Here is a 24,277-nt window from a genome sequence, read left to right on the forward strand (position 1 = left end):
ACTACACTTGGGCAAAAAACATGAAAGGCACAAATACAGGATGGGTGACACCTGGCTTGAGAGCAGTACATCAACAGTGTGATGCAGCAGCTAAAAAAGTCAATGCAATTCTGGGCTGCATCAATAGGAGTATAGCATATAGATCAAAGGAAGTAATAGTACCACTGTATTCTGCTCTGGTCAGACCTCACCTGGAGTACTGTGACCAGTTAGGGGAACCACAGTTCAAGAAGGATACTGACAAGCTGGAACGGGTCCAGAGGAGGGTAACCAAAATGGCCAAAGGCCTGGAAACAATGCCTTATGAGGAACGGCTTAGGGAGCTGGGTATGTTTAGCCTGGAGAGGAGAAGATTTAGGGGTGATACGATAGCCATGTTCAAATATATAAAAGGATGTCATATGGAAGAGGGAGAAAGGTTGTTTTCTGCTGCTCCAGAGAAACAGACACGGAGCAATGGATTCAAACTACAAGAAAGAAGATTCCACCTAAACATTAGGAAGAACTTCCTGACAGTAAGAGCTGTTCGACAGTGGAATTTGCTAACAAGGAGTGTGGTGGAGTCTCCTTCTTTGGAGGTCTTTAAGCAGAGGCTTGATGGCCACCTGTCAGGAATGCTTTGATGGTGTTTCCTGCTTGGCAGGGGGTTGGACTGGATGGCCCTTGTGGTCTTTTCCAACTCTATGATTCTAGATGGTCCAGAAGGATGTTATGGTTGATGGTGTCAAAAGCCGCTGAGATATCCAGCAGAAATAGGAAACAGCTCTCACCTTTGTCCCTAGCCCGCCAGAGATCATCAACCAGTGCGACCAAGGCAGTTTCAGTCCCATAATGAGGCCTGAATCACGACGAAGGGATCCAAATGGTCCGCTTCTTCCAGGCGTGCTTGGAGTTGTTCAGCAACCACTCGCTCAATCACCTTGCCCAAGAATGGAAGATCTGAGACTGGGCGATAGTTGGCCATATTGGCCCCATCCATGAAATCCATGAAAACATTTTTCACTGCAGCATTGCTTCCAAAGATTCCCTTTACTTTCTTCCTCTAATAGAGTATAGCGAAAATGAAATTTTATGGTGTCTCTTTATATTTAACTTGGTTCTATGTTGCATGTCAAAGGTACTGATATAATGAAATTTTGTGCCTTAGATGTGACTTTAAATAAAAACAAACGTGCAATTGAATAATGTATGCATATCTTTAATCTCAATGTTAACTTCTGTTTTTAAAAAAACAAGTTTGTTTTGAATCTTTATTCTGGCTGTGAGAAAGATAGATGGATCTTAACCTCATTTGAATAGTATGGACCATGAAGTCATATGCAACTGTGGCTAATTTTCTGCCTGAAACTACTTTATCAGACATGTAATTTAAAAAACTGTGATCTGCTTCATTGAGCTTTACCAGTTATAATTCATTTTGAGATAGTCACAATCATGTGCATTACAAGCCAAAATGATGTGTCAGTTGAAACCTGCAGAATATTTGCAACAGCTGTTTTGGTTCTTGTGTTGCTCTGAATGCTTCATAGTGACCTCATTTATCTGTTTGGATTCATAGCCTATCCCTCACCATAATTCAGTAAAATGATTTTAATACAAATTAAAAGAACAGTTAAAAGCAGCAACGCTACTACAAACCCAAATTTAGAAAAAGAAACATACGTGTCAAAAGATTAGAAAAGGGAAGGTCACACAAATGAAAAAACATGAAAGTTTGCAGTGACAAATCAAGCTATACTTCAAACAATCAAACAATAAATCAAACAATAAATGGTTATTGATGGATTTTATTGAAGCCTGGGGCCAGGAAAGGTACTTTGTGATTGAATTGATAAAGGGTAGGGTGAAAATCTCATCTAGTATCTAACATTACTGTTAACAAACTCTTTAAAGTTTGTCATTAAAGTTTTACCAAGTTTTCAATAACAGAATTAGCTAATGTGAAGTAGCTACATTGAGTAAAATTATGAAACCCTAAAAAATTAACATGCTTTTGATCTAGACAGGCAACACTCTTACACATCTGTTAGTGTAGCTGAATAATTAACACACAGTAGCTAAGAAACTGGTAGAAATCGAAAACGACACACTTGAAAAGCAACTTATCTTTGTGGAGTGGAAGTTTAAAATAAGGTATATTGCTCCCAGCTTAAAATGCAATGAGTTGATAACTTTAGAAGTATCTTTCGTTCAGAGCCTCCTCCTGAATTAAAACTTCTAAAGAAGTATTTTAATCTAAAAAAGAATTTCAGGTCTGAACAGTAACTTAAAGCTCTGTTGTGTTATTTTTTAAAACATACAAGACACTTCAACCATGTAAATAACATGAATAATTTTAAAAATCCATTGTTTTCATTTCAGATACAACCCTATGAGAAGATAAAGGCAAGGGGGTTGCCTGATAGTGTTGCTTCAGTCTTAAACAAGCTGGTTGTAGTGAAACTGAATGGTGGTTTGGGCACCAGCATGGGGTGTAAAGGCCCCAAAAGTCTTATTGGTGTGCGAAATGAGAATACCTTCTTGGATCTCACAGTTCAGCAGATTGAGGTAACTTGTTTTTGTTTTCTCTTCGTTAACAAATCTTTATAGTAGGGGTGGCCTTCAGGTTACTGCTGAATTATCTCCAACTCCCATCATCCCCGACAGTTGACCATGCTGGCTGGGGCTGATGGGAGTTGGAGCTAACTCTGTTTTATAGACTATGTGAGTTGTGCAGGCAGAGCTCTTACACTATAATTTTTCTTGTTCAGAAATAGTATTAAAATATTTAATTGTTACTACAGTCTCATAAGTAACTAAGATTGTCACCCATAATCTTTATAACAAAAGCCCATGGGCAAAGCATGTGGAAGCTTCCAATAAAATTTGAAGCAAAGCTTAATCTCCTTTTTTAATATTGGTCTATGTATAGTACAGTAAGCATACCAGTTATATAGGGTTACTTCCCTGGGACAAATGGTTTATGAAATATTGGTACTCTTATCTTGAAAATTTCCCTCCAAATGCCCAACCAAAATTGATAAGCTTACTTTGAAGTGAAAGGCTAGTGTTTTCTTTTGCTTTGATTATATGCCTTTTCCAAAGCAATGGACATTGTATTTTGTTAACTTTGCCATTCATTGTTGATCAGGAAAAGCAACAAGGATTTATACTAGTGCTTAAGTTTAGTCATCCCCTCTGAAGGAGGGTGGTGAAGAGAGCAGCTACTGAAAATGATTGTGAAGAATTTTGTGGAAATTTGAAGAGTTTCATATTTTTAAAAAAACTTTTCAGTTTTATACATTTCACTGATTTTACAATCATGTTGACATTTCAAAACTTGACTTCCTTCCCCCTCTTTCTGCGGTTCCTTAAATTTATTTTTAATATCTTCTGCATATCCTAATTAACTTAATTTGCTCATTTATTCATCTTATTAAATATATACTCTCATGAAACTGCAGGTTATTACAATAATCCTGTCCATGTTTTTATCTGTTTACAATTTATCTGTAAATATTCAATAAACCATTTCCATTCTTTTATAAAAAGTTTATTATCTTTCTTATTTTTCTGGTAAGTTTAGCCATTTCTGCATATTCCATAAGTTTTTGTGTCCATTCTTCCTTTGCTGGGATTTCTTCTTCTTTCCATTTTAGGGCAAGTAACATTTTTGCCGCTGTAGTCACCTACATGAATAAGTTTCTATACAGTTTAGGTAGTTCTGTCCCTATAATTCCCAAGAGAAAAGCTTCTGGGTTTTTTACGAACATTATTTTAAACATGCTTTTCATTTCATTATACATCTGAAGGCAACCCTGTTTAGGGAGGCTTTTAATGTTTAATAGATTATTTTATTTCATTTTTCTGCTGGAAGCCGCCCAGAGTGGCTGGGGAAACCCAGCCAGATGGGCGGGGTATAAATTAATTATTATTATTATTATTATTATTATTATTATTATTATTATTATTATATCATTTCTCAGTAAGCCTTAACCTTACTACAAGACCACCACATATGATAAAAGAACCTTCTTTTGCTTTACATTTCCAACACTTATTTGATTTAGATTTGTACATTTAAATTAGTTTACTCTGTGTTAGATACCATAGATATATCATTTTCATATAACTTTCTCTAAAACCATAACTTGTCCACCCTTCTATCATATTCTTTTTCTTTACCTCTATAGCTTCCAACGGTGAGAGCCAAAGTGGTGTTTTATGTCTAATAAATTCTTATATTCATCCCATACTCTATACACATTTTCCCTAATTATTTGATTTGTAAATCCTTTATGAACTTTCACCTTTTCATACCATAAATAAGCGTGCCAACCAAAAATATTGTCATGACCTAAGTCTAGAATATGTGAATTCTCTAATGTCATCCATTCCTTCAGCCAACAATGACAGGATGCCTCATAGTATAGTTTTAAATCCGGCAGGGAAAACCTTTCTTTTGTATCTATCAATATTTTATATTTTATAGCTGGCCCTGCCACACGTTGCTGTGGCACAATCTTGTTAAATGGAGCCTCAGAGTCCCCCTTCAAACTCCCCCTGTTGTATGTGTGTTGTGTTTACACAAGTGCATCCCTGTGTCTCCCCCCCCCCCGGTTCCGACCCATTACCTATCCCGGTCCCTCCTCCCCCACCCCCGGCTCATCCCTGTGATTGGGCCCACCCTGTCCTGACCCATGACCTATTCGGCTGCCCCCATCCCCCCCCCAGGCAAGCCCCCACCTCCAATCGCCCTAGTCTGGAAAGTGACGTAGTCTGCAAAGCCAAGCCAAGATACTGTGGAGAGGGAAGCTTTCCTAGGAAACACGGGGGTTGGGGGTTTTTTACCTGCCGGAAGTGTGACATCTGTCTATGCAACCGGTATAGGAAACTCCGCACAGTGGAATGGAACATTGTGTCCAAATTTGAGCGGAACCGGTCAAGCAGTTTCTGAGAAAGTTGCTGTGTCACCTACATGCACCTTTTACATTTTTATATATATAGATTATCGGTTTTTTCCCTTGCCAAATATATTTAGAAATATATTTTTGCCATGTGTTTCAATCTGTCTTGCCAATCACCGGAATCGAATGAAACAGAAAAGCATTCTTGGTAATATATTCGACACTCTACTTAATAGTGAAAGATGCATTCTATTCCAAATTTGAAAATTTATTTTAATATCTTTCCAGGTTTTTAAATAATTATCTTTATACAAATTTATATTATTTACTGTTAATCATACACCTAAATACGTTACCTTTTTCAGTCTTTAAACCAGATACATCTTGTAATCTGTTAATTTCAGACTTGGAACATGTTCTTGAAACATGACTTGGAACATTTGATGTTAGAAAAAAGGAAATGAAGCATATTTTCAGTATTATAATAGCAAAGAGTGCAGCTGTTTTACTTGGTGGCCACTGTAAATGAAACTGCAAGTTTTTTTGTGACAAACAAGTTTCATGAAGGCTTAGAAAGTTTCAATGGTCACAGCAGCTACATGAAGTTGTGTAGCTTATACTTTCAAAATATAAGCTTATACTTTCAAAATATAAGCTTATACTTTCAAAATATAAGCTTTAAGGTGCTACTGAAGGAATTTTTTTTATTTCAAAATATAATCAAGCTTGCAGAAACTCATCCTTGTCTACAAATAAGTTCAAAATAGGTTTTGGGTTGGGCTTTCATGTATTATGTTGTAGAATGAGAACTGCTAAGAATTTTTTTTGGGGGGGGGGAACCACCAGATTAATTGAGAAGGCATAGTAGAATGGCAGAAATGCAGGAAATAGTATGGGTGCTATCATGTCCATTTTGTAGTATGTGACCTGGCTGTTTTTTAGTTGCTTTGTTTTTAAGAAACCCAATCATCATAACTTCTCGTGCCTAAAACTACTTACCCAAAAGGTGTAAAATTGAGCAGTTATGTAAAAACAGCAACATAAACCTTAATTAAAAGACAGTGAAATTGAGATTCCATTCTCCAATGCAATTACAATATGTTTCTGAGTTGTTACAGTGAAACATTTGTAGAGATAGTTGGAAGGGTCAATGAAGTACCAAATGTGGATCTAATTCAGAGCAAAATAGATAGTAGCTGACTGAGAAGGGCCTCAGAAGTAGATTGAAGTTGTTGGGCTGATTCGTATTAGAGGAGGTGGTTCCTGAGAAATCTTTGGTTCTAGGGCATTTTTTAGTCTAAAGTTTTTGAAGATTATAAAGAACCAGCATGATACGGTCTGGGGTGCTGGCCTAAGCAGAAACCTAATCTCATTATTTCAAATATTTATAACTTGCCCTTTAACAAAGCTCTCAGAATTGACTAAAATACAAAATGCAAGTCCTTAAAAAAATGAAGCAATCTCAACCTTAGGGCAGCAATAAAAAAATAGGAACACATAAAGCTGCTTTTTACCAAGTCAGACCATTGGTCCATCTAATTCAATATTGTCTACACTGACTGGGTTTCAGATAAGCAGCGACTCTCCTAGTCCTTCCTAGAGATATTGGAACTTGAACCTGGCACCTTCTGCATACATAGCAGTTGTGGCCCAAACTGAGCTTAAGCTGGCAATGTATTAAATTGATGAAAGGCCAGAGAGAATAAAAAGGTATTTATTGACCTGGCACTGAAAATGCTTTACTTACTTACTTACACATACATACATACATACATACATACATACATACATACACCCCGCCTTTTTTCCTGACGGGACTCAAGGCATATAAAAATAAGAACTGCTAAAAACATAGAAAAAGCGTATTAAAAAATCAATTAAACCTGGATAGAAGTAAAACAATAAACATATATAAAATATATTAAAACTATACCAATAAAAACATAATGGCACCAGCCTTATCAACTAAAACAGTCAGTTCCCCAAAGCAGTCTTCACCTGCCAGCAAAAGGACAACCACGAGGGAGCCAATCTAGCTTTTCCAGGGAGGGAGTTCCAGAGTCGGAGCAGCCATTGAGAAGGACCTCTCTTGTGTGCCCACCATGCATGCCTGTGAGGGTGGTGGGACCATTAGAAGGGCCTCAAAACCTGGACAGATTTGTATGAGGGAATACAGTACAGTATTTCAGATAGCCTGGCCCTAAACCAGATAGATAATAACCAGCCCTTTGGATTGTGCTCAGATACACTCTTAACCCAGGCATCCCCAAACTGCGGCCCTCCAGATGTTTTGGCCTGCAACTCCCATGATCCCTAGGACCAGTGGTCGGGGAAGATGGGAATTGTAGTCCAAAACATCTGGAGGGCTGAAGTTTGGGGGTGCCTGCTCTATCCCACCCCCCAAAACAATATAATACTGAAATCACACTAAAATATTGCCACAGTGCCTAGTTAGACAGATGCCTAGCAAAAATTAATAAGCAGCCCATCAAATACTACCAAATGCCTGGAAGAAGACTCTTAAATTGATGCTGAAAAGATAGTACGGTCTGTGCCAGGTGGCCCTTATTAAATGAATTTCTAGTATTTATGGAGGAGGGAACTAGGATATACCCAGGGTTGGAACTCTATGGAACTCAGTTCCGGCACCTCTCAGTTGGTCGCCATTGCCATTATAAGAGCAGAAGGGAGGCATTTACGGTGAGTTCCAGCATCTCTTTTTCTTGAAAAATAACAATGGATATACCTTCCCATGTGCTATAACTATTATATCTACTTTACCGCTTATGTAAATAATGAAACTGTGTGACACACAACTGCTTTTTAGATTGATTTCAGCTGTATTGAAATTGTGTATGGCAGTGGATTGATGTGAAAGTATTTAGCTGGTTAGAGTTACAAGATTCTCAATGCTAGTTTAAGCATTTTATAAGCTCCTGAAGAAACTATGTTTTTATTTCTACCACTTGCATGGAAAGCTGGGGAGACTTTACATCAGGCATCCCCAAACTTCGGCCCTCCAGATGTTTTGGACTACAATTCCCATCTTCCCCGACCACTGGTCCTGCTAGCTAAGGATCATGGGAGTTGTAGGCCAAAACATCTGGAGGGCCACAGTTTCGGGATGCCTGCTTTACATTTACTGAAAATAAGATTAAAAAGGTGGATATTTGAATTTCCTTCAAAAGGTATTCATTTCTCTGTCTCAAGCTGGGCCACAAACTGTGGTTGTTATGTGTCACAGTTTTCCCTATAGTTACTCTCTTTGGTGGTGGTGGTTGCGGTGGTGATGGTGGGGTGTGTGTGTGTGTGTGTGTGTTTTAAGCAGTTCAGTGGGAATCTATTCTGCTAATTTCTTCTGACTTCTGTCCATTGGACCTAAGAATGTATTCTTCAATTATTGTCCTTGAGTAAAGGATGATACAGAGAGTTACTTTTAAGATGGCAAAAATAATATAATAATCCAGTAGTGCTTTCCAAATGTTTTTATTTCTTTACAGCATCTAAATAAAACCTACAATACAGATGTTCCTCTGGTTCTAATGAACTCATTCAACACTGATGAAGACACAAACAAAATCTTGCAAAAGTACAGCCACAGCCGTGTGAAAATTTACACTTTCAATCAAAGCAGGTATTGACAGCACTTTGTTTTAGGTCATAAAAGCTAGACGACTAGATGCAAGAAAGGCATATTTTGTGTATCCATTATATCTTAACCCCTCCCAATTTACTTCCATTTGGGCAATTTGAAAAAAAAAACTGCTTGAGGTCCTTCTCTCCCCTTACCTCTTCCCCTGTATTCTTGCAATGTTGTGAGAACTGGCATCACTTTTCACTATGTAGCTTGACTGCAGTGTTAGAGGCATTTTTAAGCAGCCCTTTCCCTTATATGTTGATTTTAAATTGTCCTTTGAGATTAAAGGGCATCAAATTCAAAAATACACACTTTTTCTGTGAGCAGAAAGTCATAGCCACATGTAGTATAACTAAGTTGTAGCTGGTGTTTGGAGTTAACTTAATTTATTTATTTAAAGAATTTAAAAACCCACTCTTCAGCAAGAAAAAAGAAATAAATAAAAAGCTTTCAGAATAGCTTACAGGTCACTACAAACATATCTCAGCCATCAGGCTTGTAATCTAAAAATGCAAAAAGAAAAAGGATTGGAAGAGAGGAGGAAATAAGCTAACTCAGATACAACTTCTTGGTTAAAAGTTCTTCTAATGACCAACTGGGGTGAAATAATTAGATGAGAGGAGGAGCAAAAAGAGTCCTTTGGGGTTTTGTTTTTCAGGGTTTTTTTGTTGGTGGGGGATATAAATTTTGTATAGTGGCCCCTCTATCCTCTGCTACCTCAAGTTCCCTTGTAGGTCATAAATATTTTGTAAAACTGTCCCATTATCTCCCATATTTCAACTGCTCTCCTGCCCATGTTGGTGTCTTAAAGGGTATTTTCTTTTACAGGTACCCACGGATTAGTAAAGAGTCTTTACTACCAGTAGCAAAAGATGTGTCCTATTCAGGAGAGAATACAGAGGCATGGTATCCTCCAGGCCATGGGGACATCTATGCAAGTTTCCATAATTCTGGATTGTTAGATAATTTTATTGGTGAGGGGAAGGAGTATATTTTTGTGTCCAACATAGATAACCTTGGTGCCACCGTTGATCTCTACATCCTTAACCACCTCATGAATTCACCAAATGGAAAACGGTGTGAATTTGTTATGGAGGTCACCAATAAAACGAGGGCAGATGTTAAGGTAAATACAAATACTTATTTCAGAACTGTGTCTCTGTCATTGTAAATCGCATACCAAGGACTGAAATGATTGGAGAATGTAATAATTGATATAACAAACTGGACCCATAGAAGTGTTACTTCCCCACTAGCCTATGAAATCCTGAATCTGATCCCAAGATCTGTAGTGCACTGTAAAATGAAAACAAGTAGTATTCTAATGGGGGATAGACTGCTAGTTTCTTTTCTATTTATTACCTGCCTATTTTAATTTCTTTTTAGAATTTGTCTCCTTTGGCTGTGTCAAGACATTCAAAACAATTAAAATGCAAGCAAAAACAAGATCCATTATTTATACTTTAAGTTATAGGTTACCTTAAACTATAACTTCATTGAACCATCTTTCTGTCAACAAAGTCACAATAGAAAAACCACTATTAAATGGCTGTTTTAATAAACAAGTACAAAACTCTTGATATGTCCAACTGTGTAATAGGTGGCATGGAACTGGTGAAAACATTCTAGCTGAATGCTCCCAAAATAACTTGTCTAATTTAAGTCAGCTAGAAACCAAAGGCAAGCAGGTCACAATTAGCTTTAGCAAGGTAAATTTGCTAAACAGGCCAAGCCCTATGTCAAAGGATAAATGGACATAAATCTGACATCAGGAATCACAAGACAGAGAAACCTGTAGTCAGTCTCCCAGGACATTCTATACAAGATCTCAAAATAGGTGTCTAAATACAGAAGAATTTCAGAAATAGACTGGAAAGAGAAGTTGCTGAATTGCAACTTATTACCAAACTTAAAACCATGGAGAGATCTGGTCTGAATAGAGACATTGGATTCTTATCTCATTATACATGATAAAGCTATTTTTAGCCATCTCACTCCTTGCTTTTTCCTGTAACTCCAATTGCGGTCGTTAATAGTTGTCAACAGGTTCACCACACCTATCAGCCAATCACCTATTCCCACCACCCTTCTGAGTAATACCCCTCCTCACCCTCTCACTATATATAAGGGTCTGGTGACTTCTGCTTCAGTGTATCTGAAGAAGTATGCATGCACACAAAAGCTCATACCAATGACGGTGCTACTGCAAGGATTTTTTTTATTTTGCTTTTTTATGTTTGCTTGTGCCCACATAAAATTCCATCTCACTTAGATTTGCTCTGTTTTTCCAGGGTGGTACGCTCACACAATATGAGAACAAACTGAGACTAGTAGAAATAGCTCAGGTGCCAAAACCACATGTTGATGAATTCAAGTCTGTTTCAAAGTTCAAAATATTCAACACAAACAACCTATGGATTTCACTCTCTGCAATTAAACGGTTACAGGAGCAGAATGCTATTGATATGGAAATTATTGTCAATCCAAAGGTAAGAATCTGAAAAGTCAGAAACTGATGGGACAAAATTGAAATGAAAGGGTAAAAATGCCAATCTTGAAAACTTGGTGTCAAGTTTAGGAAATATTGGAAGCCTGATCCAACATATATCCTTTTGGATCAAGTAGTGAGAGAAGTATTTCAGAGAGTATTTATACTTCTCTTTATCACTTCTTCAGAAGTTTTGGATATAAAAAGCTTTGGCTATTACAGAAATATATCCAAATTAAATTGGAAAATATAATGTAATTATTCTGTATCGATTTTGGTTTTAAGGATCAAGAACTGGCAATTAATGTAAATAAATAAATTGACTAACTTATATTTTTATTGTGACTTATTTGTATTGTATTATGTGTAAACTTTGTTGTATATTTTGTTGTTCCTTCATCTTGTAAACCACCTTGTGCCTAGCAGTATAGAAAGGCAGTACACAAATTAAAAGGGATTATGATTTTTATTACCAGCCAAGTCCCTAAAGGTCCTCCCTTTCACAGCAGGCTATTTAGGGGATCAAATAAACCTTAACAAGAGGTATTAGGATGAAGTGCTAGGGATCTCTTCCTCTCCTTATTTATACTTTTTGTGGTTTGAAAATGTGGTGCACTCAGACAATGTACATCTTTGAGCTATAGTTTGGATAGAGCAACTATTATTTACATATCTTTAGGAGCCAGGTGAAGACATTCCTCTTCTCCCAGGCCTTTGGCTAATTAAACAGCCTGGCCTTTTAAACTTGGGGTGGGGGGATTGTTTTTGTTTGTTGCTGTGGTATGTGTTTTTGTGTTTTCTATTGTAAACCACCCTGTGATATTTAAAGAAATAACAGAAATTTTAATCATCATCATAATTGTTACCAGTTCAGTTAATGTTCTTGAACAGTTACTTAACTGATAAAGCTTTTTCTTCCAGACATTAGATGGTGGTTTAAATGTTATTCAGCTGGAGACTGCTGTTGGTGCTGCCATTAAAAGTTTTGAGAATTCTCTGGGAATAAATGTACCCCGTAGCAGGTTTCTGCCTGTCAAGACCACGTCTGATCTTCTACTTGTGATGTCCAATCTATATAGCCTTAATGCTGGATCTTTAACAATGAGTGAGAAAAGGGAATTCCCTACTGTGCCTCTGGTCAAACTGGGAAGCTCTTTCACCAAGGTAAGCATAGTTCTTAAATGAGAGGAACAAGAACAATGTTAATTGCAAATGATGGGTAAACAATTTTATCAAGCTCCTTCACATGGGTGACTAGGAGCCAACCTAGTAGCGTTCCTGAATGCTGCCCTAAGAGTAAATTACCGGTAAATGAACTGGGAATTTGGAGTGAGGTGTCTTCATTATGCTAATGACAATCAATTCTACTCTATTTCACTGGAGTCGGGTTAACCAGTAGACTTACTGAGACACAGTAATCTGGAGTTCAATCTAAATAAGACAGATTCCATTGGTAGGTGGGTCAGCAAGATGGTTTCTGGATAGAGCGTCAATCCCCCCAAAGGACTAATTCTGCAGTCCGGGAGTCCTGATAGATCCATCATCATCACTAGAAGTCCAGGTGGCACCTGTGGCCTGCAGTGCCTTTCACCAGCTAAGAATGAAGCACAGTTGAGATGAGAGAGGCCGGGCCAATTATCCATGCTCTGATCACTTCTAAAATGGGTTGCTAGTATTTGTTTTATGGAGAACTGTCTTTGAATATTTCCCAGCGATTCCAATTTATTACAAAACACAGTTGCTAAGTTACTAATTGTGACTAGCTGTATGGAGTATATCTTATCTGTATTTAAATAGGCAGTTTTGCATGTCTGTTTTCAGATACAATTGAAAGTGTTAGGTAAAGGGACCCCTGACCTTTAGGTACAGTCGCAGACAACTCTGGGGTTGCGGCGCTCATCTCGCTTTACTGGCCGAGGGAGCCGGCGTACAGCTTCCGGGTCATGTGACAGCATGACTAAGCCGCTTCTGGCTAACCAGAGCAGCGCACGGAAACGCCGTTTACCTCCCCACTGGAGCGGTACCTATTTATCTACTTGCACTTTGACATGCCTTCGAACTGCTAGGTTGGCAGGAGCAAGGACTGAGCAACGGGAGCTCACCCCGTCACGGGGATTCGAACCACTGACCTTCTGATCGGCACGCCCTAGGCTCTGTGGTTTAACCCACAGTGCCACCTGCATATTTATAAGGTACTAGCTAGCCCGGCTACGCATTGCCGTGGCTGACTCTGGGTCCCCATTTCCCAGTACAGGGGGGGAAGGGGGCCCTCCATGACCCCTCCATGTTCCTCCAGTGGAACCGGAATTCCTTATCCTGCCCCCCCTCCTCTGACTCCCCCTCCTACCTCACCACCACCCCCTACTCTCTATACCTCGGTATGTACCGGTAGGTCTCCCATCACAGTCTGGGTCCCGTGGAGGTGGCGGCGGATGTGGGTGGTGAGAGGGGAGGTCCGGTCTCCCGTGGCGTTGTTGTTGGCCTCCGTCTTTGGTCGGAGGCGGGGGTGAGGAGAGGTGAGGTCCGGCCTGTCTGGCCAGCTCCCGGGTATCTGACGGGCTACCCGTCTAGCGGCAGAGGTGGCGTTGACTGTGGGGTCTGGCAGCCTCCCTTCCCCCCCCCCCAGGGGGTAGGCGGGGGCGGAGGTGGTAGGGCCCGGGCTTTCTGTCATGGTAGCCCTGGCCCAACTCTCCTGGCAGCGAAGGTGGCTGTATGGTCCGGGCTGCCTCTCGCAGAGGTGCAGGACACGTCGATTGCGGGGTGTGGCGAGGCCCGAGCTGTGTCGCAGCCTACCTGGCAGCCTCCCCCCCCCCGGCGGCTAGGCCTCAATGGTGAGGTAGGAGGAGGGGGGAGGAGGGGTCTGGAGTGTGGAGAAAAGGATTTGGTGTCTGTTTGCTAGATGTCCACTGGAGGGCGCTGTATTTTTCCAAAAAATGGGTTTTTTACCTGTCATAGGTGTGAGACTTGTGGACTCGGAGGTTATGCAAACACTCGGGTATGGGAATGGAACACTGTGTCCAAATTTGAACGCGATCGGTCAAGCGGTTTCGGAGAAAGGTCCTAAAACACAAACCTGGTCCCTTTACATTTTGATATATACCGATTACTTATAAAGCACTAAATGGCTTGGTGGATGGCTACTCAAACACCTAGTATCTACCATTGCTTGCTTGAACCATTCTATCTCCACTGGTGAGCCCAGTGCTACCAATAGGTCCTTAATCTCAGATGAAGAGGACCTTCTTGGTGGTGGTGACTTACATTTGTGTGTGGCATATCCTCTTCACGTACATGCTTATCTTCTGCCTACTTGGATGGTTTTCTAGTGCCAGGTGAAGATTCTTATTTGCCTAGGGCTAGGCGCTCTAGCTTGTAGAATATTGGTAGCTCCTTTTAATTGTTTATAGTTTGGCAGTAAAACATTGACCATATTTCCATGTAGTGGTGGACCAAGTTGTGTGGTTTTATTTTATTTTTAAATTATTTTCATTTTTCTATTTAACAATAATAATAATCAATTACATTTATATACCTACCTATTTCGACTTCCTTCCTCCCCTTCCTTGCTTTCTTATAAAAACATTTTCAAAACTGCATCTCCTCAACTCCTTTTTTTTCTCTATATTTCTTCCAAAGTCACCTTTTTAACTGCTTGATTTTAAATTAATCCTGCTAGTGTGTTTAGTTGTTTACAATATTTTTTTTAGATAATCCACATAGCTCCCCCATTCTTCTTGATTTCTTACTCTTCCCGTAAATTTTGCCATTTCTTTTGTCCCCCTGATTTTTATTGGATTTTTTAAAACATAAATGAGAAAATAAACATACTATATAACAAATACACCAACAAACATAAACATAGAAAAAAGAAAGAAAGAATTTTAAAACATCCATTTTTCAAATCATTCTCTTATAGACTTCCCCTTTCCCCCCTTTATGATCTTCAATTTATAACCTTCTTTAGCAATATCCTTTATCATAATTTCCCAATCCTTATCTCAATTTTTCTTACATATATTATACTGCCCCTCTCCCACACGCCCTTCCCAAATATCCCCTGGCCACCAAGGAATCCTCAGGTGTAGCAGGACGGAGGAGGCAATCCTTTTTCTCATTGAAGCCCCCACCCCCACCCCTCATGCCAGCACCTCCCCCTGCCACCAGAAGGTCCGAGACAAGGGGTGAAGAGTAGGGGCACAGGGGAACTCCATTATTCCCTAATATCATAATTAATCTATTCTAATTCATTACCTATTTTTCCTTTTCATTTACACAATCTTAAAATATTTTCTTCCTTTAGCCTATACATCTCTTCCAAATTTCTTTCATATTCACTAAATTTTAATATATATAATTGAGTTCTCTTCAAATTATTTCCAATTTTTTCCATCCTCTTCACAACTACAGGTTACTCTCTCCCAATTAACACACTATTATTCACAAATTTCACCCCATTCCCATTCTCCGGTGTCTCCCCTCCCCCTCATTCCTGTTCTCCCCCCCCCCCCCCGCTGCCCCTGCCAATCCTCTATTCTTTCTAACCCACTCCTGACAGCTCCCCTTGCCCAATCTTCTTTTCTTCTCAACTGGAAATACGATCCTCTTTATTCATTGAAAGCACTGTCTTTCAATTGCAGTTTTTGCTGATTTTCTTCTGAAACCATTTTTTCTTCAAAGTTCACTTTGAAGTTTTTAAAACAGCCATCAACTTTTTATCCTCTACGACCTCCCTTCCATTGTCCATTTCTTGCTGTTTTTCTTCTGTATCCATTTTTTCTTCAAAGTTCACTTTGAGGCCTTTAAGACAGTCACAAAAAAATTTAAATTCAGAAATACATGCTTTCAATTCCTGCTTGTTTTCTTGCATCAGTTTTATTATGTCCGCATATTGACCATCTGTTGTTGTGGCTGCCATCCTGGCTTGAAGGTCACCACAGAGAGAAAACAGGATGTGGGGGGTGCATTCAGTGTCTCTGAATAGAAAAGCAAAAGTGGAATGTCTCCTTCCTTTAGGCTGTCACCATTTTCTTATGCAGCTATGACAACGGATGTCACTTTTCAATCCAAATCCTCATATTTCACAGGGATATAAATCAATATAAATTTCCTCCCCCCTTCCCCTGCTTCTGGGGAGAGGATTTCAGTCCTGCCTTTGGAAGTTTAGCTTCTTGCACTATTTTCTGGCGTAAGGTATATGTCCTTGCTTTCTATGATGATCAGTGGGAAGGGACCGGCTTCCGTTTTAAAAATCCCATTCCCGTGGCCAAATTCTCTTCAAATTAAATCTAATAACTCAGTACTCATGGTACAGTCCTTTTAGCAATTTTCTTTCTCCGTGCTGTCAAAGGAAACGTTCTGCGTCCGAATGCGCTGCCGCTCTGACCCCCTTGCTCTAGGGGGCTCAAAACAGAGCCTTACCGGGGAGGGGGGGAGCAGCTTTTCACAGAATCATAGAATGATAGAGTTGGAAGAGACCATAAGGGCCATCCAGTCCAACCCCCTGCCGAGCAGGAAACACGTATCAAAGCATTCTTGACATATGCCTGTCAAGCCTCTGCTTAAAGACCTCCAAAGAAGGAGACTCCACCACACTCCTTGGTAGTAAATTCCACTGTCGACCAGCTCTTACTGTCAGGAAGTTCTTCCTAATGTTTAGGTGGAATCTTCTTTCTTGTAGTTTGAATCCATTGCTCCGTGTCCGCTTCTCTGGAGCAGCAGAAAACAGCCCTTCTCCCTCCTCTATATGACATCCTTTTATATATTTGAACATGGCTATCATATCACCCCTTAACCTTCTCTTCTCCAGGCTAAACATACTAAGCTCCCTAAGCCATTCCTCATAATGCATCGTTTCCATGCCTTTGACCATTTTGGTTGCCCTCTTCTGGACACGTTCCAGCTTGTCAGTATCCTTCTTGAACTATGGTGCCCAGAACTGGACACAGTACTCCAGGTGAGGTCTGACCAGAGCAGAATACAGTGGTACTATTACTTCCCTTGATCTAGATCAGGCATCCCCAAACTTTGGCCCTCCAGATGTTTTGAACTACAATTCCCATCTTCCCCGATCACTGGTCCTCTTAGCTAGGGATCATGGGAGTTGTAGGCTAAAACATCTGGAGGGCTGCAGTTTGGGGGTGCCTGATCTAGATGCTATACTCCTATTGATGCAGCCCAGAATTGCATTGGCTTCTTTAGCTGCTGCATCACACTGTTGACTCATGTCAAGTTTGTGGTCTACCAAGACTCCTAGATCCTTTTCACATGTACTGCTCTCAAGCCAGGTGTCTCCCTATCCTGGGTTTGTGCCTTTCATATTTTATTTTTTTGCCCAAGTGTAGTACTTTACATTTCTCTCTGTTAAAATTCATCTTGTTTGCTTTGGCCCAGTTGTCTAATCTGTTAAGGTCATTTTGAAGTGTGATCCTGTCCTCTGGGGTATTAGCCACCCCTCCCAATTTGGTGTCATCTGCAAACTTGCTCAGGATGCCCTCAAGCCCATCATCCAAGTCATTGATAAAGATGTTGAATAAGACTGGGCCCAAGACAGAACCCTGTGGCACCCCACTAGTCACTACTCTCCAGGATGAGGAGGAGCCATTGATGAGCACCCTTTGGGTTCGGTCAGTCAGCCAGTTACAAATCCACTGAATGGTAGCATTGTGTAGCTCGCATTTTACCAGCTTCTTTACAAGAATATCATGGGGCACCTTGTCAAAGGCCTTGCTGAAATCAAGATAGGCTACATCCACAGCGTTCCCTTCATCTACCAGGCTTGTAATTCTGTCAAAAAATGAGATCATTAGTCTGATCTATTGCGCCCAGCCGGACAAGTATGCCCCCAGAAAGCTCGATCTGTGCTGGAGCGGTTCCCCCCACCTTTGATGCGCCAAGGTCCACGGAGCTCACAGACCTCCGACCGCTATAGCCGGCGCTCAACGCGGAAGTCAATTTTGCCATTTCTGCATTAACTTTGCTTGCTTCCTTTGTTGGGACAGTGTCCTCTTTCCCTCTGTGCAAAGAGCATCCTAGCAGCTGTGGTTGCATACATAAGCAATTTTGTCGGGTCTTTCAGTATATCCTGCCCTAGTATCCCTAAAAGAATGGCTTCTGGTTTTTTAATAGAAGTTGCCTTCAACATTTTATTCAATTCATTATAAATTATTTCCCAGAACTCTTTTACTATCTTACAAGATCACCATCTATGATAGACTGTGCCCTTTTCCTATTTACATTTCCAGCATGTGTCTGATTTTGACTTTTACATTCTCGCTAATTTACTGAGTGTTAAATACCATCTGCACATCATTTTCATATAATTTTCTTTCAATGTATAACATGCTGTAAATTTCAAATCCACAACCTTTCCCACGCTTCCATTTCTGTATTATAACCAAAGTCCCTTGCCCAGTGTATCACTGGTTTCACCTGTTCATCTTTTGTTTCCCATTCCAAAAGAAGCTTATACATCTTAGATCATAGGAAACAAAGAAAATGTGTTAAGTCTCTTTCCAATTAAGAGGTTTGATTTAAAAAGCCATTCTTTTTATCTAAGCTGTGTGGTTTGTTTTAGCCAGACCTTGTTTTAGCTAGATGGCATGCCGTAGAGTGGCTCTGTGTTATCTGATGTCTGGCAGAGTAGCTCAAACTGGGAATACTAGGCTCAGTTTACTTCAGCAGAACTAGATATACTTAAAAGGAAAGTGGCACAGTTTAATTGGTTTGTGAATTTGTTTGAAAATCTTGAAACTGGGAAATCTCGACCCTTACTAGAAACCCCTTGAGCAACAGATGATATTATTGACTTCCTTCACATCAGCATTTGACCAGAAAACCTACTATGGTAGGTATTCAAGGGCAAATTGAAGCAGGTTGAAAATAGTTTTCACATTATTTTTAAACTGCTTTTGTCCTCAAAACTCTTATAAATGACTTCTCTAATATCCTTCTATGATAATGGCATATTTGATAGTGGATGCTCACACAATCTCATTTGTTCAGTTCAGTTTTCCATTGTTAACCCAGATCCAAGTCAGGTGTGTTGATTCATCAAACTGGCATGAGTGAGCTCCCACTTGCTCTATCCTGGGTGTGAACATTGCAACCCCAGCTTCTTTAAGTAATCACCTCTTAAAGCTATGAGTAGCCTACCTTTATTTCCAGAAGGATAACAGTGATGCCTACCAGAAACCTTTAAACTTAGTTGAATTTAGAAAGGGACTGCTGCCCCATGACTGCAGTTCACTGTCCACTAATCACTTGCATTTTGCATGAAACTATAGTAAAAATAAATATTGTCTTTAGTTAAAGGGGTCAAGAAAAAAAGAAAGTTATAAAATTCAATGAAACAACTAAATAAGCACAGTTCTAGGTAGGCCATGTAGTTGTTTATATTTCAAATAATTCCCAGACAAAACGTTGATGAGACAAATATGGGGACCTGGGGCATCATTCTCTTATGTCTGCTTTTTGAAAAGGTTCAAGATTACCTGAAGAGGTTTGAAAGTATACCAGATATGCTAGAACTGGATCACCTGACTGTTTCAGGCGATGTTACATTTGGCAAAAATGTTGCATTAAAGGTAGGTCATACAATTTTCTGTATACAAATTGCCTTTGTATTTTGATAACATGCAGAAATTGTTGATCTGCAACCTCCCTTAAGATTAAATATACAAATATTCATATCTTCATTGGATGTAGAACATGTAATATGTGAAGGAAAGTATATCATTGCCTTCGAGAAATGTATTGAGTGTGTGTACCCAAAATAAAAATCACACTACATCTGAAAATATAGTGATAAATCTCTGTAAGAGAAATGACATGTGGCATCTCTAATGGCGAAACTCAACCAGGGACCATTCATTTAATTAGAAATAGTGTGGATGGCTTTTTAAGTGTTGTAAAAGCGGCCTGATCTGGACTGGGACTCTGGCATGGGGGGCTTTGACCAAATGCCCCTGCTGTGGTCTCATTTCAGATTGTGTGTCTCATGCCTGCTATTGACACTGGAAGAAAAGCTCCCATTGGTGGTAATAGAAGCTTTTCTTCCCACGTAGATGGAGTGCCTTCTGCTATCTGGACTGGAACCACAGCTAGAGGCAAAAGTGTCCCATGCCAGGAACCGAATATTTAGTTTTTTGAACGTTTTTGATTGCTAATTGCAAGGTGTCACATATACTGCCTTGAAACATGGAGATTTCATTAGGTTGCCATTGCTTAATAGTCTTGATACCTTCGGATAACTTCTCAGTTTGACCTTAGGTGGACTGACCTGAGTTAACACTGTGAGCTTTTAATCAGTTTTGATTTTGAACGTTAATTGTGCATTATTTGAAGCCTCTCCTTGTCAGTCCTGAACTTGCTTCCAACTTCTAAGTTCTAGCGTATTTTATATCTCTGTTTTTGTTTTTCTGTTTGTGATCTGTAGTCATTCATAATTTTTATCTCCCAAAGTCTTCTTCAAATAAAAAGGCACAAGTACTTTAAACATTCCTCCAAACCTTTCATTTTGGTTACAGTACTTATATCCACATAGTGGGAAGTAAAGTCCCATTGAATAATGAGACTTCTCAGTAAAAGGGATAGGTTTCAACTGGAAGTTCCCTTTCTGTACCTTTTTGAGGTGTGCCCAGAGCTGTATACAGGATTCTAAGTACTGGTAGATCTCAGATTAATATGGTGGAATTTATCCTTATCTGGGTATAGAAATACTGTATTTTCCTGCGTATAAGACTACTTTTTAACCCAGGAAAATCTTCTCAAAAGTTGGGGGTTGTCTTATACGCCAGGTGGTATTTCCTATACGGCGAGTATATCCCAAACTCTATATTTTAACTGGAAACGTTGGGGGTCGTCTTATACGCCCAGTCGTCTTATACGCCGGAAAATATGGTACCTTCAGTACCGCTTTGCTGGTCTTCAAAAGAAATGGGGCCTGAAATTATTTGTACCCACAGTTATTAAATATGACTAAGATGCATAACGTATGTAAACTAAGTTTTACAAATTTCTGTGGCTAAATATTTAGGATGTATCTATTTTATACCAGCCATACAAGTTTGACATGAATCACTGTATGAAATGTATTAGAATTAATTCAAAACAGTTACCCAAAGCTGAGTTAAGAAAATCTAATTAAAGAGTTCAAGTCCGAGCAGAACACTCTTCCTTAATAAAAAAAGTATCTGAATGTTTTTCCCCCTTTTCTTTTTTTATGTAGGGAACCGTCATTATTATTGCAAACCATGGTGACAGGATAGATATCCCACCAGGAGCTGTATTGGAGAACAAAATAGTCTCTGGAAATCTTCGGATCCTTGATCACTGATCCAATAAGTGAACTAATAGAAATGTTGGTCATATTTCCTAGTTTCACAAGTGGAAGAACCCATAGGCATTAGATTTGTACACAGAAGGTCTCTATACTTAGCTATCCACTCACTGTACCAACAGTATTATTTCTAAGTAATTTTTCTGTACTTTCTTAACTGAAAGAATATTTAAGATGCAGATCTTTAAATGAATCTATAATTCAGCTAATATACGGTAATCTAAAGTGCAATATTGTTTGTCTTAAGAAAAGGCAGGCATCTCTTGTGAAAGATGTTTTAACATGCTGGTGTTCAATGAGTTTTGAATGGCTCGTAACTGAAAAAGCTGTGAAATATGCTGTTAACTATTAAGTACAATTACCTTATAAAGCATAAATGGCACCCATAATAAAACACATAGATGATTTATTAATATGGCACATAAGCTGTTTAAAATGTCTAGTACTTAACTGTTAACATTTGTTTTCCTTCCTACAGTTAATACCTTCAAGCTATAGTACCATCACAGCAACAGTAACATTGCTCAGTTACCTCACACTTATCCTTCCCTAAAGCTGGAGTTATTGCTCTCTTGTGCTTACCCAAAGAAGAGACACCTTAGAATGTTACTCCTTTACTATCACCCCTCATCTTCTAGCTTCTCTTACTTTTTAGCTATTACTTAAGAAATCCTAAATGTACTACTAAATACAGGAAAATATCACCACTTCAGTGTACTTTATGTTCTTAGAATTAAATCATGTCTTGCTTGTTACAAATGTGGAAACAAATTCCACATCTGTAAGGTACCGAAATAAATAACATCAAGCCCCCTGTCTGAATTATCTTTTTTGTTGTTAACGTGGCGTTGTGCTTATCCTATTCTTAAAGAAGTTGCTCTCTTAAACAGCTCATTTTTCCAACTTTATTTGATTGACAATGACTTCTGCTAATGTTAACAGATAGGCATGCCTGTCTGAAGAAACCACAGGCACACAAACATGGTAGACTATCATTGTACATAATCATCACAAGAGTAGGCACTCACTGGGTTTAGGTAAAAATGCTGTGAGGTGAAATACACAGGCACTTCATTACTTAATAGAGGCAGGTACCAGCCTGAAAGGTAGCATTAGAAAAAGTATTCATAAATTAGTCATGCCTCATCTCCTGCTGCTCTTAAGTGTAGTTCTGACTACACACTTAACATTTTAAATAGAGTGGGCAGGTGGGAAAGGAAGTAAATAAACTACATGGAAGTTGGCAAATTAGAAGTCCATGGAAGGGGTTCTTAAAAGAAGTGTTCAAAAAATTAACACCCCCTCCCATAGTTTGACAAGCTTACTGGCTATTAACATGCCCTTATACCCATAAGAAGTTGCAGGGCTTTACTTTCAAGAGCTGGGAAACATTTAAAATGTCATCTTCTGGTGGCAGTATGAAGATCATTTATAGAAATACTTTGGAACAGGATGCACCCTAACAAATCCAAATCTATGCAGATAAGACTTTATAGAAACATCTGTAAAAAAATAATTTAACAGTAAAGTTTCATACTGAAAACATTTTCTATAATTCAACAGCAAGAATTTTCAAACTACCATCATTAAATAAAGGTGAGACACCATGTGGATTTCATTGCACTAGAAGAAATGCAAAGCATCTTTTTAATATAGATTTACAGAGCACTCTCTAGAAAACTACAGCTGTGTTACAGCTATATATTCTTTTGGATTTGGTCCAAAGAAACCTGAGCCTTGTTCCAGAAAGAATGAAGAAATTGCACAGAGAACTGATCACTTTTCTTGCAAAAGAACTATCAAAGTCATTCCCATAGTTGGTTTTCACCACATCACAAGAGAGCTTCCTCTATGTTCCAATAATTCATCTTCTACAAAGAAGAAACCATCCCATGCCAAGAGGCAATTCTGCTCTGCTGGACTATCACCTCTTCTGTTCCCAGATTTCAGCCATGTTCAAGTCTAGGGTTTGAAGCCCTTTCAAAGCTTGGAGATTTCCAGTGTAAAAAGCTACATCTGCTGTAACCAATCTGAAACAGATATAAACACATTGAGGAGACAAAAGGGCTGGATATAATGACAGCTAAAGGCAAGAATTTTAGATCTTGTTTCAAGCTAAGTGTTGTGCACTTGGTCTTGTGCTAAGCCTGATGTATTTTGCTTTGTACTGTATTTGTGTTGCATTTAAACACGAATACGTGGTGGCCCAAAAGTAGGTATACTGATTTAGAATCCATTTTCTTTGTTTTTGACTCAAGTTTGCTGTCATCATTCACAATAATACTTTTATCTGACTCCACTTTATTTCTAACTGCCAGCCTGAAATTTAACTGTGACTTTGTTGTGTGTCATCTATGTGTACCCAAATAATCTGTTGTGATGAATTTCTTTGATTCAACTGTATACGTACTTTTGGGCCACACTGTATAGTTAATACAATTAGAAAATATAATCATCTACTATTATATTAGTGTAAGGTAGTAGTAAAACTTTTTTTAATTCTTGAAGAGCTGTGATGTTAAAAATCTCAAAATACTATGTTTTGTGTTTAATAATATAACTTTGTGTTTAATAATATAACTTCTATAAGATAACTACATCAAATATGCATCCATTAAATTCCATATTCTCTTCCTAGAATTCTCTTTCTCAAAATGTTTATTGTATTCTGGAACTCAACACTTGTGTTCTTTCCCATAGTGTTAGGTCCTTTTCTGTGCACAGCCATCCAGCAGATGGTCAGCATTAGATTTAAAGGAGATATACTCTATTTAGCAGCCTTACCCTCAAACTCCTATATAAAAAACCTTGTGTAACATACCCATTTTGAGGTCCTCCGTCATTGACTACATTTAAGTGGGCCAATTGCCTCTTCAAGTGAAGTTTGTAGCTTGCATTAATTCTTAAAAACAACATCTAGAGAACAATAG

The 24,277-nt window shown here is 39.0% G+C and overlaps 2 protein-coding genes across 9 annotated transcripts in view; one reads left to right on the forward strand and one right to left on the reverse strand.

Moving 5' to 3' along the window:
- Positions 1-22,151, forward strand: part of UGP2 (UDP-glucose pyrophosphorylase 2) — a 36,396-nt gene extending 14,245 nt beyond the window's left edge. For all 3 annotated transcript variants that reach the window (XM_035110469.2, XM_035110468.2, XM_035110467.2), the window contains exons 4-10: positions 2,362-2,547; positions 8,387-8,520; positions 9,352-9,649; positions 10,815-11,012; positions 11,933-12,175; positions 19,489-19,593; positions 21,237-22,151. In XM_035110469.2, the coding sequence (XP_034966360.1) occupies positions 2,362-2,547; positions 8,387-8,520; positions 9,352-9,649; positions 10,815-11,012; positions 11,933-12,175; positions 19,489-19,593; positions 21,237-21,344 (1,272 nt within the window). In that variant the 3' untranslated portion in view covers positions 21,345-22,151. The remainder of the gene's footprint in view (positions 1-2,361; positions 2,548-8,386; positions 8,521-9,351; positions 9,650-10,814; positions 11,013-11,932; positions 12,176-19,488; positions 19,594-21,236) is intronic.
- The window catches only part of VPS54 (VPS54 subunit of GARP complex), a 49,130-nt gene continuing 46,873 nt past the window's right edge, over positions 22,021-24,277 (reverse strand). For all 6 annotated transcript variants that reach the window (XM_060272330.1, XM_060272331.1, XM_060272329.1 and 3 more), the window contains 2 exons: positions 24,169-24,263; positions 22,021-23,377 (listed from right to left, as the gene is read on the reverse strand). In XM_060272330.1, the coding sequence (XP_060128313.1) occupies positions 23,272-23,377; positions 24,169-24,263 (201 nt within the window). In that variant the 3' untranslated portion in view covers positions 22,021-23,271. The remainder of the gene's footprint in view (positions 23,378-24,168; positions 24,264-24,277) is intronic.

Source organism: Zootoca vivipara, chromosome 3 (genome assembly GCF_963506605.1).
Source record: "Zootoca vivipara chromosome 3, rZooViv1.1, whole genome shotgun sequence".
NCBI classification, from domain to species: Eukaryota; Metazoa; Chordata; class Lepidosauria; order Squamata; family Lacertidae; genus Zootoca; species Zootoca vivipara.